The 17,531-nt window shown below is 36.0% G+C and overlaps 1 protein-coding gene across 3 annotated transcripts in view; it reads right to left on the bottom strand.

The window, feature by feature from the left end:
• Positions 1-17,531, bottom strand: part of ABCB1 (ATP binding cassette subfamily B member 1) — a 51,557-nt gene that overhangs the window by 28,701 nt on the left and 5,325 nt on the right. For 2 of the 3 annotated variants that reach the window (XM_064678593.1, XM_064678610.1), the window contains exons 1-6: positions 8,670-8,764; positions 8,085-8,194; positions 7,302-7,362; positions 5,843-5,990; positions 4,441-4,507; positions 618-809 (exon numbers count right to left, since the gene is read on the bottom strand). In XM_064678593.1, the coding sequence (XP_064534663.1) occupies positions 618-809; positions 4,441-4,507; positions 5,843-5,990; positions 7,302-7,362; positions 8,085-8,170 (554 nt within the window). In that variant the 5' untranslated portion in view covers positions 8,171-8,194; positions 8,670-8,764. Of the gene's footprint in view, positions 1-617; positions 810-4,440; positions 4,508-5,842; positions 5,991-7,301; positions 7,363-8,084; positions 8,195-8,669; positions 8,765-9,038; positions 9,202-14,183; positions 14,297-17,531 lie in introns of those variants that run through there. The other variant, XM_064678602.1, reaches the window with a different exon arrangement.

Genomic DNA, 17,531 nt, shown 5'->3' with positions numbered 1-17,531 from the left:
ACATTTTCAGTTTTGTTACATGATCATCTGTGTGGAGGACAATCTTTACTATTTAATTGTTTCCACATAATAGTTTTCTTCAAGGTAAAGCACTATATAATGTGGTCAAGGAAAATTTCCTATTTCTTGTGAAACTGTAATGCTATAAACCTGGTTTTGTCTGAAAAGGTTGAAATTCCCTCTACAGTGTAAAACTACTCTCACTCTCTTAATTCCAGTTTTTTGATCAATTTGGCACTTGTGGTCTACTTGGGAATAAAAGATAGGGAAAGAGAAAGGAAAATCTTGTTATACAGTTCAAGCTGTTCACACTGCTGGGATCAGCTGGCACCTTATTCAGTCCTCAGTGTGCACAGAAACAAACTATATTTTCTCTCCCAAGGAATAATCGCATAGGCTGGGCCTTAGTCATCCTCAGAGTTCAAGGAAACTCAGCAAAAAGCTTTTCTGACATCTTTGTGACAGTCCAGCATCAGAAATATTAGAAATTCAGTTTCTGAGACTCTCCATGAGAAAACTTGAAAACTTAATTTCACAATGAAAATAAAAACAAAAATTTGTAACTCCAACGTGCTTAATAAGGCAAAACAACATTGGGAAAGGTATAGTGTACTTACTCTAGAAGACGAGTGTTAAGTTCTCCCACATCATTTACATCAAACCATCCAATTTCCTGTCTCATAATTGCATGAAAAAATTTTTCTCTAATTTTTTTTATTTGCCGACCCGCTGTTAGTGTCCAGAATGAAGTTTGTAAATAAGCAGCAAGAAGAACACCAACTGCTATTCCACAATAGTAGTATGCATATCTGAAAGAAAAAAAAAAAGGCAAAAAAAGCAAGACTCTCTTAAATTGATTTTAATTACCTCACCAGTCTGAATTTAGCATGATGCTTACTTCTTCTGTTTCAGACCTCTGTAAAACTTGATAAGTTTTCTATGAATAGTAGTTAATGTCAGGGGGGTTTTTTGCAATAACCAAAACAAAGATATAGTTAGACGGGAATTACCTTTCTTTATTTTTCTTTTTTGTCAATTTAACATGCATTTTCTCATAAGATTATTTTAGAACTGTATTTCAGATGCAATATCATTTTCACTTACATGTATTGCTTCCAAAAACTCCCTAGCATTTTTAGCACACATGGACAGACTTAATCATATATACCTATATTATATGCACATTTACATCATACAGTGTGCCTCTCTATACAAATAAAAATATGCATGGATGCTGGAAATGTTTCCTGATTGGAGAATACAGCATTACTATATGTACATCTATTGCAAGCAAATGCCATTGGATCGAAAATTCTTTTGCTCACTATTTTGTGCATAGCTGATACTTTAATTTTAAATTAATTCAGCCCTGTGCAGGGTGTCAAATCTAAACCAAGAGTGTGTGAACCACTATATTTCTCAAACTGGAACACAACTTGAGTCACAACTTTAAACCATTCAAAAAGAATTAAATCAATTTTGATTTGATACACAACTGACATCAGAATCAGTTATAGGTGAACTTAAACCAGAATTAAACCAGAAAAATATATCTGAACTGATTCCATTTGTAAAGCATGACCAAAATCAAGGGTTAAATATTCAGGGTGTATATATCTGTAATTATAAGAATACTGCATCTATATAAAAGCAAATAATGAGCAAAGAGCTATAAAACTCTTATGACTTTCACTCACGTGTACTAAGTTATGCACACTGATTCTGTAGAACTGTAACATGCTCCTTGGCGGGAGCAAATTGCAGGAATCAGTGTGCAAATGCTCTGCTCAAAAAAGGAGAGAATGGCTTGACAGATCAAAATTTTCAAATTTTAATCCAGTCTTTCTTGCAGCTATGATACCTTGCAGTTTAGTTAGGGACTTCGGAACCATACTCATTATGAAATGCGTTTAATCAAAACAGCTTAATAAAAGCAGGTTAATGCTTAACGGAATGCTGGTTAGTTGAATATTGACTTTGATCACATTCAGCTTCATTAAAACTCTACAAACTTAAAAAAACCTTCCCAAACTAACCCCAAGAGCACTACATCTAAATTCAGCAGTAATTACTTTAGACAATTACTTTATGATGTTATATGACTTCAAAAAATTGATTTATGCTTGGACTTTGTTTCATGACAAATTGTCTCAAAAGGGATTCATATCTTTGCCAGACTCCATGCTGATGAAACATATTCTGTAAATTCACTGATGAAACTAATCAGAGTAAATGTTTATGGCATTGTAAAGTAATAGTTATTTTTCTTTTGAGAAATAGTAGGGGTTTGGGCAAGCTGTTGTTTGAGTAACAAACACAACCAAGTGCACGTGTATATTTCAGTATTTGAACACACCTATTTGAGAACTTTGTCCTTGTAAATGGGTTTTATTATTATTTGACCTGCTGGCAGGCATTCTTAGAGAAACAAGGAGTGGGTACAACCAGCTGCTTCTTCAAACCAGTGAAATCACTATCTCAAGGCTCTATTTAGAAACTTTGGAAAAGAAAACCTGTTCCTGTGCTGCTAAGAAGTAATACATTCCTCATTAAACAATTTGTTTCTAAAGAGAAACTTGTGCTGCTTTTTATTCATACTTGTACTTTCAGAGTTAATGACTAAAAGATAAGGTGGCATGCCTGATGTTTGTGGTTGTTTGACCCTGGCTGGAAGACAGGTGCCCAACCCAACATGCTCCATCCCTTCCTCAGCTGGACAGGGAAGAGAAAAATACAATTAAAAGCTCATGGGTGGTGATAAGGACAGGGAGAGATCACTCAGCAAATAAATAATGGGCAAAACAAGTTCTATCATTTCACAGGTAGTAAGAACAATTATTTTTCAAGTTCTTTTAGAGTAAACATAAGACAGACTTTAAAAATATTGTGCAAGTAGGCATCAGGTATTAACTAAACACAGAACTGTTAGTGTAACTTCAACCATGCACAAATTATTTAGTTCTGCAATTCTGCCTTCAAATTTGCTTTCAAATCACTGGGCAAAAGGATATCCCACTGAAAGTGTGTATGCATTGCTTGCATTTGTGTCAGAGACTGACAGAAATGTTGAGGGAGCAAGAAACTGTGTGGCCACACTCTCCTATAAAGCATAAAAGCCAATTCTCTGTCAGTTCATTCTCATTACATACAAGTTCGTCATTTCTAAGTAGCGGCCTTTTCCTAGTTTGCTCATTTATTTTAGGGTAAAGAACTTTTTTTTTCTAGTATAAATAGATTCATTTTTTTTAATTACAAAATTAACTACTAAATCTAAATGACCTGTAACTTTACAGTCCACTGCTACCAGAAATGATAATGTACTTTGGTATAAAACAGCAAGAGTTACTACAGCAAATGTCATGTCTTCCTTCTCTTCAGAAAAGACAATTGCCTTGAAGACCACATCAGATATTTTTCAATACCTAATGAGGAACAGAGTTCAACCTGAGGAAAAAACCTACATGAACTGTAGACATCCTGCATAAACCAAGTGTATGGACAATGGTTAATAAAGCCCCCTAACAAAGCACATCTATTAGCAGCTTATGTTTCTGCTTATTTGATCTTTTCTTTATGGAGCTCTGTTAGCAGAAGCATTTGCTGAATATTGTCTTCTGCTATTGCCTGCTCTAGAATGCTAGATTTAAGGCTGCATATAATCTAAATCTGTATTTTCTGCAGATAATTTCACAGAATCATAGAATTGTTTAGGTTGGAAGAGACCTTGCAGATTCTTGAATCCAACTGTTAACTCAGCACCATGTCCCTCAGTGCCACATCCACAAATCCTCAAAATACCTCTAGGGATGACGATTCCACCACTTCCCTAGGCAGCCTCTTCCAATGCTTGACAAACCTTCCCACGAAGACATCCAATCTCCCCTGCCACAACTTGAGGCCATTTCCTTTTGTCCTCTTGCTTGTTGTTTGGGAGAAGAGACAGACCTTTACCTCGCTACAACCTCCTTTCAGGTATTTGTAGAGAGCCATTTAGTTGCACTTGATGCTTTGGCAGCAAAGCAGATACTATCTGACAATTTAAATTCTGCTTTTGCAAGTGAATCACCACAGCTCAAGGAATCGATGGACGATAATCAACATAATTTTTTAGCATAACAATTACTCTTTATGAATTCAGAGGAAGACAAGTAAAAAAGAAGGCAATGCAGATGTCATTGGAACACGGAGCACCCCTGAAATGGGGGCAGAATGGGTGAGAGCAAGAGACGACAGGGAAATTTTGGGGAATGGCTGGGGATGTTCAAGAATCTTCCCAGTGCCTCAAATAATCTCATGTGCCAATCTTTAGGTACATATATTATTCAATCAATCATTGTTTTTCTGTTGTTTAAAGTGTGCAAAATATTCTTGGGAGAAGAATGGCTTGAATAGAAATGTGTACCTACACTAAAAAAAGAGGAAATACCAATTTCTAATTACCTTGTCATATCTTCTTCCAGCTTCTCGAGCATGTCTGCAGTGAAATTCATTTGAGAAGAATTCAGTCCTTAGAAAGAAGAGTAAATACTTTTAATAGAGCAAGCTTTAACAAATTACTTTTCCTGCATACTGTTCAGCATATTCGGAGTTGTTACATCTTGTTTTGAATCGAGTTGATTTGAATGAAAGGAGAAAATTTTAACAAAAATTAATGAACTTTGCTAATATAGGATTAGTCATAACTCCATTGACTAGAAAACCATCTCAGCGTAACTTGAGATTAAAAGGTCTTCCTGAGCATACATAGAATCATAGATTGGGTTGGCTTAGAAGGAATACAACCCCAGGCAGAGCTCCATGCACTCCAGCTGGTCACTGACATAGAGGGTGACGCCCCCTTCTCATCTTCCCAAATGTTCTTCCAGAAGAGCCTGTATCCTCTCATTCCAACATTCAAGTCATAGGTAGGTCCCCTCTCCAGGCTCCAGGCATCTCTTGCAGGCACTGGCATCACACTGGTAGGAGTGGGATGGACTGAGGTTCCTCTCCCTTGGCAGCTTAAGTTTAAAGACTGGGCAAGCCTATGGCCAAAGATGCTCTTCTCCTTCTCTGACAGATGGACCCCACCCAGCCCCCAGGAGATGGGATTTCTCAATGCGAGTCCCATGGTCGGAAGTAGCTGAATCCCTGGGCTGTAGCACCAGTCCAGTAACCATTTTTGGATTGACCAGATTTGATTAGCCCTTTCAAACCCTTTCTCTTTGACTGGGAGGACTGATGAAAAAAACTACCCACACACTAGAGTCCCTTACTGATGCTGTGAGTTCAGAGGATGACATAATCTGATCTATGTGTTGACACCAAAGTGACAGGATCACTCCTTCCTCTCGTATCTAGCAGTGCATGCCTGCCCTCCTTTGTGTTTGATTTCACAGTTCTGATTCAGCAAATGAGGCTGGTCAACAGATGGATCCCAGAGAAAATTAGTACTTTTATTTTTGGTAGTGAATCTCTGATTAATCTACCTACTGGTCTGATTCACCTCATAAACTATAGTTGTCAGATTTGACACAAGGGAATCAACAAGAGCCCATGCTGAAGAGATGGAAAACCAGTCACTTTCTGTTTATTACAAGCACAGTTAAACATGATTTATGTGCACTGTAGTAGGTAACTTGAAAAAAAAGTCAAAAATAAAATCTACTAACGCAGAAACTAAAAAATACAATAAAAATCCCCCAAAATATAGTGTATGTCTATTACAGTGAACATGACTTACTAATTCATGTGATAGTATAGCACAGGGGTTTCTGACATCAATATGTCCTGTCAAGATGCCTGAATCTCCCCATCTCTTTTTAAATACAAGTCATTTTTCTCAGCACAGCAGATATATTCTTACCTGTAAAATTTAAGTCTCCAGAAGCAACAAAGCTGTCAGTCATATCACCAAAAATTATCATCGCAATAGGGAGAGCGCTTCCATGGGCTGCTGCCAGAATAGTGCCCAGTATCATTAACATTTTATCTGACCAAGTGGAGTATCGAAACTGTGAGTGAGAAATGAATTCAAACTGTTGTATTAGAATGCTAACACAATGCTATGTCTACAAAGTCAAGAAAGTAAAGACAAAACTATCAATTGTACACCTGCTGTCACAAAACTACAACTTTATCTGATTAGAAATTCAGTTTACAAAACAATTTAAATGTACAGGAATAAATCCCTTCACTATAAGCACTTTTATGCTATAAACTCTCAAACCTAGAGAGGTGTACTATTTTAATGTATTAATATCTGCACCTGGGTAAGAAAGGCCATAGGTAAACAAGGCACAAGAAATTTGCCCTTTTTAAGTTCACCATATAAAGTTCAAATTATAAGAAATGTTAATGGCATTGTGATAATTAAGGCAATAATCTCTTTTACTTTAAATTCATTATTATGCAGTCAGAAAAACTGTTCCTAATGTACTACAGACATTATAAAAATGGACTGAAATCCTAAATCCTCCTGCCATTGAACTTAATAAAGTTTGCGTTCATCTGTTACAAAACCATTGGCTTTATTCTGTACTGTAAAATACTAAGATTACTGACTTAAATTATTGTCCTATGATGTAATTGTACAAGTGCAAGCTGATATAGCAAAGTAAAGAAACTGGGCATTGTCCAGCATCATGGACTGTAGTTTTATGTCTGTTATTTACAATATCATTGCTGTGTATCATGTATACAAAACCTACAAAAAAAGAAAATATTTTAGTATTACTAAAAGAGGACATACGATTGATTTTGATTAAATATTAAAATAATTCTTTTTTAAATATACAGAAAAAATCTGGAATTTTAAGTACTTTTTAGTACTCAATTCTTAATTTTAAGTTTTGTCAAATGCCACAGAGTTACTTTTTACTGCTGTTTCAGATGACTGAATAATGATTAATGGGCCTAATCAGTATGATTAGTACCTGACTCTGGTAATTTAGACAACAAGACCACACATAATTGCAGACACATGGATGCCCTTTTTATTGTGTCAGAAGAAATGACTGAACATGGAAATCCCTATCTTTCACAAACAAAAATCTAGTATGAGTGTGTTTAGCATGATCACTTATAAGGGAAGACTCCTAAGAATCATTAACAGTAATAAGACAGCTTCTTTAATGTAACTGCATCCACAAAGAGAACTGCTTGATTTCTATGCTATAGCCAGTATTCTGCAGTCTCACAGTATTTGGTACAGACAGTATCATAGATGCAGTGCACTAACATAATTGCAATCATTTTTGTTTAGCCTTTAGAAATGTGCCTGCATGAATATGTAGGTACACATATACAGAGAGAATAAATCTTACCAGAGCAAACGGGCTGACCACCTTAGGTTTTTCCCCTTTCTTCTGCTTCTTCTTTTTCTTTCTAAGAAAAGGTGTGATGATTTTAATGAGTTTAAAAATGGATGACATTTTACAGAAATACTAATGCAACATATTAAAGCAGTTCAATTAAAATACAATTATGAAAAAAATTTACAGCAAAAAAATTGTGCGCAAAATGAATATGATTTATTGAGCATTCCTGAGAATACCTTAAATCTCCAGGTTTCAGCTCCTGACTGCTGTAAATTTAAGTCAAGTTCTCCCCAGTTCACCTGTTTCAGTGGTTCCACTACCTGGTCAGGGAAGTTGTGAACTGAAGCACTATATAATTTCAAAATGGGAAAGGGGAAGATAACTTACAAAATCAAATTTTTCCACATGGTGGGTGGGGAATACATAAAATGTTCAAGGTATGTAAAATATTGATTCCCTGCCATATGAAAGATATTAAGATAATCTCTAGCAAATAGCATAAATGTATCCAAGATGTCCACTCCAACAGAATTTCTGTCATATTTCAGATTTATTTTTTCAATAAACTCCAGTCAAAACTGTGGACATTTAGTCCTTATGAGAAAAAGATAAAAGGTCCTTCTGCACCAAATGAACATGTCAATCAATGCTACTCTCAGTTTGATACCAAGCTTTCTGTTATTAGGCTTTTCTGAAAAATAAAGTAAAATAAAATAAATAAATGAAATTAAAATAAGGCAATCTTACAAGCTTCAATACAGAATGTTCACAATGTTTAAGAATACTTACTGTTTGTCTTCAGATTCATGACCCTGGTTGGCAACATCATGAATATTTCCATCTGCAGTATAGTTCTTTTCATCTTCAGAATGCATTTTTAATTTATTGAAAATAGCTCCCTGTAAAATAATATTTGTCTGAGAAATATACAATCTTAAGCAAACGTTCTAAATTTTTTTTAGTAATCTCAAAAACATAAATTTTTTTGAGTAATCTCAACAACGATTTGTTTGAAAGAAAAATATAGATACTTATTGAAATCAGTAAAGTTATTAATATCATACATTGCAAGTGAATCCTCATAATGAACAAGTATAAGCATGTTGAGAACAGCCCAGAAGTTTGGTGTTTCCTGACAAACATTTTGGATTTGTATTCATTTGATAACAGTACCTTGTTCATTTAATTTCATTTGAATGATACAAGCATAATATTTTCTGCAATTCAGCAAAGATATACAAAATAAAGGAGAAAGTAAATGTTTATTTAAAATAACTAATTTTTATCCAGTTAATGGGATTTTTCCCAATTTTAGACATCAGTGAATTTATAAAATATCTCTGATTTAAAAGAAGTCCCAAACTACTGACATACCGGGAAGGTTGTTCTGAGTTTGTGTCCAGTCCTCTGAAAAACTACTCAAACATGAGCAGAATTAAGATGGTTCAGGACACACTGCATGATTGGACTTTGCTCTTGTTACGTAAGACAGAGATAACAAATAGATTTCTCTCATTTTTTTCCCACTCCAATTGCCTTTCCTATATTGGCAAGTAAAATGTATGCACTTTGGACTCTACCTCCCTTTTCCTAAAGGGAATAATACTACTCCTTAAACACACACTTATTTCACTGTCACCTGGGAAAACAACCCTGAATACTCTATTCTTCCATCAAAAAAAGTTCCCTGGATCTACTGTTGGCTTAACTATGCCCCTTAAATTCAGAGGAATTCCTCTTTACCTTATCAGAGGTGTTGCTGAATGCTCCAAGTAATTGTTACACTTAAGGATGAATCCATTCTTGAATACAAAGTGAGAAGGAAACCAAATAACACCAAAGGATTGTTTTACTCTTTTGCTTCTTTTCCAGTCTTCTAAGTCTAATCCAGGAAAACACGACCCATCTAGCATGAAAGAAAATGGGATTTTACTGGAGTGCATATAATTTCTCATTTGAGTAACTGCAGAACAGCAAGATGAGTGTCAGACTCAGTTTAAAAATGGTTTGGAAATAGCTCTGGTCAGCAGAAATCTTCTCAATTAGCATCTTTTTGATTTTTGAATGTATGTTCAGATTCTAGACTGTTTGAAATGGACCACTTATTAATGGACATTGTGGAATGTAATGGCTTTATCAGTATCTGTAGGCATTACTTTGATGAAAATAATACATATTTAAAACATTTAAAATAAATGAATTTCACTTCTTAACCTTATTTCAGTATATGTATTGAACTAGACATTTTTCAACACTTTTACAGAAGTAAAATTTGTGAAAAGTTAAATAAAAATACTTGTCCTAGAAGACAAGTAGATTTATATTAATTTCTCTGTAGGTGTCGTATCACTTTACTTACACAAAACTTACTTAATCTGATAATTACATGGAAGAAATGATTTTTGTTCCTTTTTTTCATGTATGCCTGTAATCTCAAAATTTTGGTAAATAGTATTCTTATAATGTTTTGGATTACAAATATTCTTATCAGATTGAGGAATGGTTTAGAAAGGGTAATTTAGCATTATCAGTCAAGCAAAATATAAAGGATTAGTAAGTGTAAGTATTATCTGTTTATGAAAAGTCGTTCTGAAATATGTGTATGGAGGTCTATCCACAGCAGTTAATAGGTTTTAACCTGGGTGCCTAAATACTTTCCTACACTTGATCCTAACGAACTGGTCCAGTTATTTCAGGGGAAACTGAATAAAGTCAAATGAGAAATTTTAAAGAAAATTAATTGATTAAAAAAATGAAATATTATATGCAGGACTTTCACAACTATTTCACATTAAAGGGAGAATGGTCAAAACTAAAAGATCTTTCACAACATTTTGTTATCACATTGGAGTGTCTTGATGCTATGGCAGTGCAGTCATGACAAGAAAGGGAAATAGAAATATAGCAGAAGAGCAATTTAATTTTTGCCAGAATTTCTATTGCCTGCATACAGTAAAGCAAAGAATATGAAAGACATCTGGTTTTATCACACTATGAGCTGAAGCAACTAAACTGATACTAAAAAGGTGGGAAAATTGGGAACTTATTTTACAGTATTTTACATCTACTTAGTAGGATACAAAATTTTGTGATTTCTCTATAGCTTGTATACTTTGACTGTTCACTCAGCTTCACAATTGCACAGAATTTGAAATCAGAGAAGATCACTAAATCCTTCTTCTCATCTCTTATATCTTGCAGTTGGCTATAAATCATTCAGATACGTCCACGTTAAAATTGATAATTTGGGTTTGACTATATAATTTCAGTCTGAAGAGATTAAATTTGCATCATAAAACAACAACAGAAGAATCTGAGGCATCACCACTACACATTACCTGCACTTGAGTATAAAAAAACATGTAGGTGAATAAAGCAGGTGATCCACAACCAAAGATGTACAGAAATATCCAGGAACAATGTAGGTGGCAGTCAATCTATTCTGAGGAGAAATGCTGTCTCATCCAAAATCTGGAGACCAGTTTTGCCCTAAATACATTAGCAGGATTCATAATCCCAATGTTTGAAAAATGCTGTCTTCCCTCAGACCAGTTATTTGGTTCAATCAACAGCTTACCCTCAGCTTTAACCAAGTCTTGATGCCATTAAGGCAGATTTTTTAGTTCTGTAGACTGAAGAGCTGAGGCATGAAATCTCCTATAGACACTGTCTGTATCGAGTGGACACGAACTTGATGCTAAGTAAATATGTCTTGAAAGCAGAGCATCCTGATCATTCAGAAGTCCAGAAGAAAGAAAACCTTTCTTTTTTCTCCTTCGACTTACTAGTCACAAAATTTCACACAGAAGATAGATTTAAACAGAGATGACCAATCTATGATCTTTGAGCTATTTAAGGCTCATAAACAATTCAAAATTCCTTCCCAAAGCAGTTTGTTATTCAATGATTAGAAGAAGCAGAGATCTGGTGAAATGGGAACTGTTGGACAATTCAAATCCCTTCTACAAGCAAATAAAAAATGGCTGTTAATGTTTATGCACCTGGATTGTCCAAATCTCCAATACACGTCCATCTCAGCCCTATCCAACAGTGGACCAGTGGGATTCTATGAAGCAAATGACAACTGCAGCTTAAAGAGCTACCTCTATTGAGTTATGTGGTAAATGTCTCAGGGGATTTCAGGCAGTTGACAGTTCTGCCAAGTGACTCAATGAGTCAGGAAAGTTGACCTTGTCTAAAGTAAAGGCTATACTTAAGGAAAATATCTAGTACTTTAAAAATTGCAATAGGTCACAAGTTTTTTGCACCTATTGGCTAACTGTTTCTTGCTGCATTTCCCTTCACGGATATTGTTATTTGAAGACAGAACAATACCTCTTGGATATTATTTCTATGAGGACCTGCATCGTCAGATATATTTTCTATTTGAAAATACTTATACATATTCAGAAGGTTTACTCAACCCTCTCTTTATTAAGATAGTAGCCAATTTCCCTTTGGCTGACATAGTTTTACTGTTCTTGCATTATATTCACTCAACTTTTTAGAATTTTGAGCGTAAGAACTTCTTGTACGTTTGAAGGATGACCATCAATCCTTTGAAATAGTCAGTCAACACTGTAATGCTAAACTGAGGTACAATTAATTTCCTTCTGCTACTTGATATAAATGCATGGTTTGAATAATCTCTCTTGGGCACTCTAGTACAATGAGAGATTGTACAGGTACAATAAACTATGACAAACCTTAAATCCTTCTCTAAGTCATTGCTCTTACAGACCACTCACCAGTCTTTTCAGTATAGCTTCGTTATTCACAATAGTGTTTAAATTGTATTTTGCATGATTATAACCTAATTTTTGGATTGCAGTTAAGTTAGGTAACACAGATCATCCTGTACTGTAACTCTCTATTAATTATTCCATACTGTTTCCAAGTATTTAATTATCTAAATTTACTTATCCAATCCTCTCCCGTATGTCAAAATGTCTCAACATTTGATGAACAAACTTCTGGAGCAGCAGAAAAGGCATTTCAAAAATAGGGCTGTCATGTTTTGTGGTGAAGTTTCAACTGCTTATGCTTCCAGAAAATAACTTGTGTTGAGAGGATCTCATCCCACAAATCACACATTGGTTCCACGTATTTTTTTTATCTGATGCAGGCCCGCAAAGGGGATGGCTAACTGGGACATGATATCAGAATAAACAACCAACACAGAAACTGTAATCTGACTTTGATAGCAGAGACAAAACATAGTGAAATTATGTAATGATGCCTTCAAAATTTTTAAACAAAATCAAGAAAAACTAACCTTTTTTATACTTACAATAAGAATAGCAAACAAGAGTAGAAACTGAAGCAAATACTTCAAAGTCTGAATATAATGTAACCAGAGAAAAATCCCACAAGTTACTTTTTTCTTTTATTTACTTTAAAGATGGAGAGTTGGATTTTTCCAACAAGATCCAGGTAGACAAAATTGTGGACTGGGTCCCAGGAATTCTGCAATGATTCCTCAAATGACATTCAATCCTAACATAGATTAGAATAACTGTGAAGAAGCTCTGATTTATAGTGCTCGGAGAACTCCTGTTCCATTTTAGCAACCTCTTTCCTGTTAATCAGTGTTGGAAAAGAATAGTACGTTGTACAGGAATTTTGCCAACTTGGCTACCATTCTGTCAACAAGACTTGTCATTTGTGACAAAAATAATCATACTGTCAGAAAATGAGAATTGCGTGTTCCTTGAACTATGTTGTATGCTCAGCCATGAGAGAATGCCTATGGGAATCGGTGGACATTTTACTTGTCTCAGACTAAGCATGAGGACAAATCAAGTTGTAAGCATCAAGCTTCTATTTGTGTTTAAAAAGAAAGTTTACTCTGAAAAGCAAGTTCTAAAATTACAAAACTACACTTCTGTTGTCTGGTAATTTGATTTGAAGTTAATTATTTATTCTCTTAAGGAGGACTGCCATATGTCACTAGCTTCCTATTACTAATGTGTCAGTTTTCAGCTTCACAAACTCAGTCTCATTTCTGAAAGCTTCAAAGTTTTTTGGTTTATACTTAAACAACAGAAAATCCACACAGATCTACACCTCCTTTTGAGCAATATTTTCTGCATATGGGAAACAACTTTCTTGGTGTTTATTTATCACCAGAGTTATTCAATATGACTCAATCATGCATTAATGTGTGAGGATATAATATTTTTCATAATCATTACTTGCAGTATAGTTGCATTTGAAATTATATTCTTCCTACAGTTATAACAGAAGAACGCATTTAAAGAAATATAGTATGGAACATTTGGGATTTAAAAACGCTCAGGACTTTATATCACAAATGAAAAATTGCAGGAAAAATATAAAATTACTTCTTGTGCAGGTGGAAAACATTTTTTCCAATTGAAGCTGAATAAAACATATATTATTACAGACACCATCAATTTTTTTCCTGTTAACTTTTCTAAGCAATGATATGTCTTGTAATATTGTAACAGTACAAGTACTCCTTCCCTCACCGAGTCTCTTTGATTGGACAGACACCTTTTGCTGTGCACAAAGAGTCCTTTGTAAGCTGAATACACACAACTTAAAAGTATTCAGCAGTTACTGATTAGTTACCATACACAACCATTTGTTGATAACTTGAATTAATGAAATATTAAACTGACCCTTGATATGCTCAGTGCTCTGAATAAGAAACAGGAAAGTCTTTGCTGGCCAAGAAGTCCCCAGTGAGGTGGGGTAGAGCTGGTTTCTACTGCCTCTGGAATGGATTCTCATTGTGACTTAATTGCTATCTTCCAAATTGCTGCTTTTCCCTGCTCATGATGATGTTTTCCTCTTGAATCCTTAAACTGTTTCTTAATTCCATTTTAAGACTCTTACCTCTGTTTGCCATTTTACCTTTCTTACCTTGCAGAAGTCCCCTTTATCAATTTCTCTGTAGTTCTTGCTCAGAATTTAGCAATTTCCTCACAAGTCTGAGATGGTGACACAACTGTCTTGGATCACAGACAGCTGAAGTCCTGAGGAAGAAGGAAAGGAGTTTACAAACTCAAGTCACTATATATGAAATATATAACAGCATCAACATTGTACCTGTACAGAAATTGAATCTATTAATATTGACTTATTTCCTTGTACAATACTATTTAAAGTCACATTTTATGAATACTCGCATTCTATTCCATACAATTTGTGAAATGTCTAGATTACACAGGAAATTATGAGAGTTAAGAACCTGTCGTTCAGCTTCTGCCTAGTAATACTGATTTCCAATTTTTTGTTTATTTCGCTATTCTACAATTAAAGCTCATTATATGTGGATGACATATAATGTCAAAATGCCATCCTGGCCATCCTCCTTCCTCCAGATCAGATCAATTGTTACATATGCCGTTCTTGACGGGTGTTTAAGTTCTGTCTCTCCATTGGTAGTTTCCAAAAACAACGATGGAGACGTTTAGACTATCTGAAACACTAGGAAGTTTTTCTGATGTCTAACATGAATTGTCCTTGACACAGGTTAGACCTGTTACTCCTTTCCTATTCACAGCTTTCAAAATTTAATGTTGTTTTCACAAATGTTGTCTCTCTTCTCTAGACAAAAAACAAAAAAGCCCCAAACAAACAAACAAACAAACAAAACCCCACCAAAAACCCAAATCTAAAACCAAACACAAAACCTAGTTCCTACAACCTTCTAGATAGAGTTGGTGCCATTGATCTTTGCCATTACTATCCTCTGGACCCAAACCTTTTCACAGGTTCTTTTTTTTTTTTTTTGTGGAAAGTAGCCTTAATCTGTTGTTTATTTAAAAAATAGGGAAATATTTTAAGTTTCTGTAAGTAATTTGACTTTCTTGTCCTGTAGCAATGTGGAAGTATACTTACATATTTTATTTAATCTATATATTGAATTTTGTTACACTAGTGAAATGACTAAAAATAATCATTCAGTTAATCTCATACGTCATCGATTATGGCACTATGACCATGTTCTGCATGTTAGTCTTTAATCAGAGTCAAACTGCTCTGTTCCTTTTTGATGTTTACCATAAAACAAATAATTGTACACTCTAAGGCAATTTTGTTTCTACAGGCAATTGTATACAGTCAAGACATGTTCACAAGCTCCAAACCTTTTAAACAGCCATAACCATAGACAGTGGGGGTAATGCTTCTTCATATCGGTCACTTCTGCTTCCAGAAACATGCTGTCACATGCCAAAGCTCTGTCTGCCTCACATATCACAACACCAGTGCATCTCTGACAACAATCCAGGGAGATTCAACAGGAAGATTCCAGTTATGATATCAAGTTGTACTGCATGTGATCATTTTGCAAGAAACAGTTCTAAAGAGATTGGAGGAAATAAATCTCTCATCATGCAGGACTTCAGCAACCAGACCATCAGATTTCACTATGTTGTGGCGAGCTGCATTATGGGTGCAGTTACTGAGGTTACTGAGAAGGCAATCACCTGTAGTCATTCTATTTATTGACTCAGACTAGATGCTCTGATGTCTCATTATCTATCTGCAGCTTCTCTTAACCCCCAGTTTCCCTCTTTCCATCAGGAGTCCTTAATCTTAATTTCCACAAATTTATTTCCTAAAGTCGTACCCAATGGTTAATCCAAGCTCCTTCTCTCTCCTAACACTTCCAGGTACAAGATCCCGGTTTGCTTGCAGTTCTAAGCTATGTCTAGTCCAGGGACTGTCAACAGCTGAAGCTGGTGACAGAGAGAATGGAAAAACTCACTTCAGTTGTGACAAGCTGGTACATCATAAGATCACTAAACTATATTTTGATTCCAACAAGGTTCATTGATTCCAACAAGGTTTATCGGGATAAGACCTCCAGATATTATCCATGTCAAGGCAAAAACAACCTTCTCCCATATATTTCCCATTGAAACTTGAATTTATTAGACTTTGGCCTTGCAAATCCAAATTTCACCTTTTTTTCTTATTTGTTTCTTACTCATTTCTGAGCATAAGCTTTGTGTAAAAGTGACATAACATAATAAACAGCAATGTGATCAGTGTAAGTGCTAATCATAGACAAATATGAGTAATCATAGAATCATAGAATCATAGAATAGGTTGGGTTGGAAAAGACCTCCAAGATCATCAAGTCCAACCCCTGATCCAACTCCAATTACTATATCATGGCACTAAGGGCCACGCCCAATGTCTTTTTAAAAACCTCCAGGGATGGTGAATCTACCACCTCTCTGGGTAGGCCGTTCCAATGCCTGATAACCCTCTCTGTAAAGAATTTCTTCCTAACATCTAACCTAAACCTCCTCTGGCAGAGCTTGAGCCCATGTCCCCTTGTCCTATTGTTGGTTGCCCGGGAGAAGAGACCAACCCCCGCCTGGCTATAACCTCCCTTCAGGTAGTTGTAGAGAGTGATGAGGTCGCCTCTAAGCCTTCTCTTCTCCAGGCTAAACAACCCCAGCTCCCTCAGCCTCTCTTCATAGGACTTGTGCTCCAGTCCCTTCACCAGCCTCGTTGCTCTTCTCTGGACCCGCTCCAGCACCTCAATACCCTTCCTGAACTGAGGGGCCCAGAGCTGAACACAATACTCAAGGTGTGGCCTCACCAATGCAGAGTACAGGGGAAGGATCACTTCCCTGCTCCTGGTGGCCACACTGTTCCTGCTGCAGCCCAGATGCCATTGGCCTTCTTGGCCACCTGGGCACAATATGTATTCTTGGCCACCTGGGCACACTGCTGGCTCATGTTCAGCCTCCTGTCGATCAGCACCCCCAAGTCCCTTTCCGCCTGGCTGCTTTCCAGCCACTCTGTCCCCAGCCTGTAGCGCTGCAGGGGGTTGTTGTGGCCAAAGTGCAGGACCCGGCACTTTATGAGTACTCACTATATGAGTAATATTAGTAAACAGAGACCTTCCTGCCCAAGAAACAGCAGAAAGAACCAATACAAAATATTTAACTATTCAGCAAACTACAGTGGTCTTGCTCAATGTTCCTCCCTTTCCCTGTGTAGACTGTGAAATCACAACATGATTTCTTGTCTACTTCTCAGACAGAATGGGAGATGAAGGCTGTAGGTCAGAGCCAGAAGGACTGGGGGTGGCTCCACAAAAAGTCAATATTCATGGAGACCCTTGAACGGCAAGGTTTCAGAGAGTGCTCCAGTATCACCCAATGATAATTGAAAGAACAAAGTGAAGGCTTGTATTGCGACTTCCTCACCTTTGCACTCTAGACTTCTCCTTTCTGACTCAACCCT

The sequence above is a fragment of the Pseudopipra pipra genome, chromosome 1 (genome assembly GCF_036250125.1).
Source record: "Pseudopipra pipra isolate bDixPip1 chromosome 1, bDixPip1.hap1, whole genome shotgun sequence".
NCBI lineage: Eukaryota > Metazoa > Chordata > Aves > Passeriformes > Pipridae > Pseudopipra > Pseudopipra pipra.
Note: the sequence above shows the minus strand (reverse complement) of the source record. Positions and strands in the feature narration are given on the sequence as shown.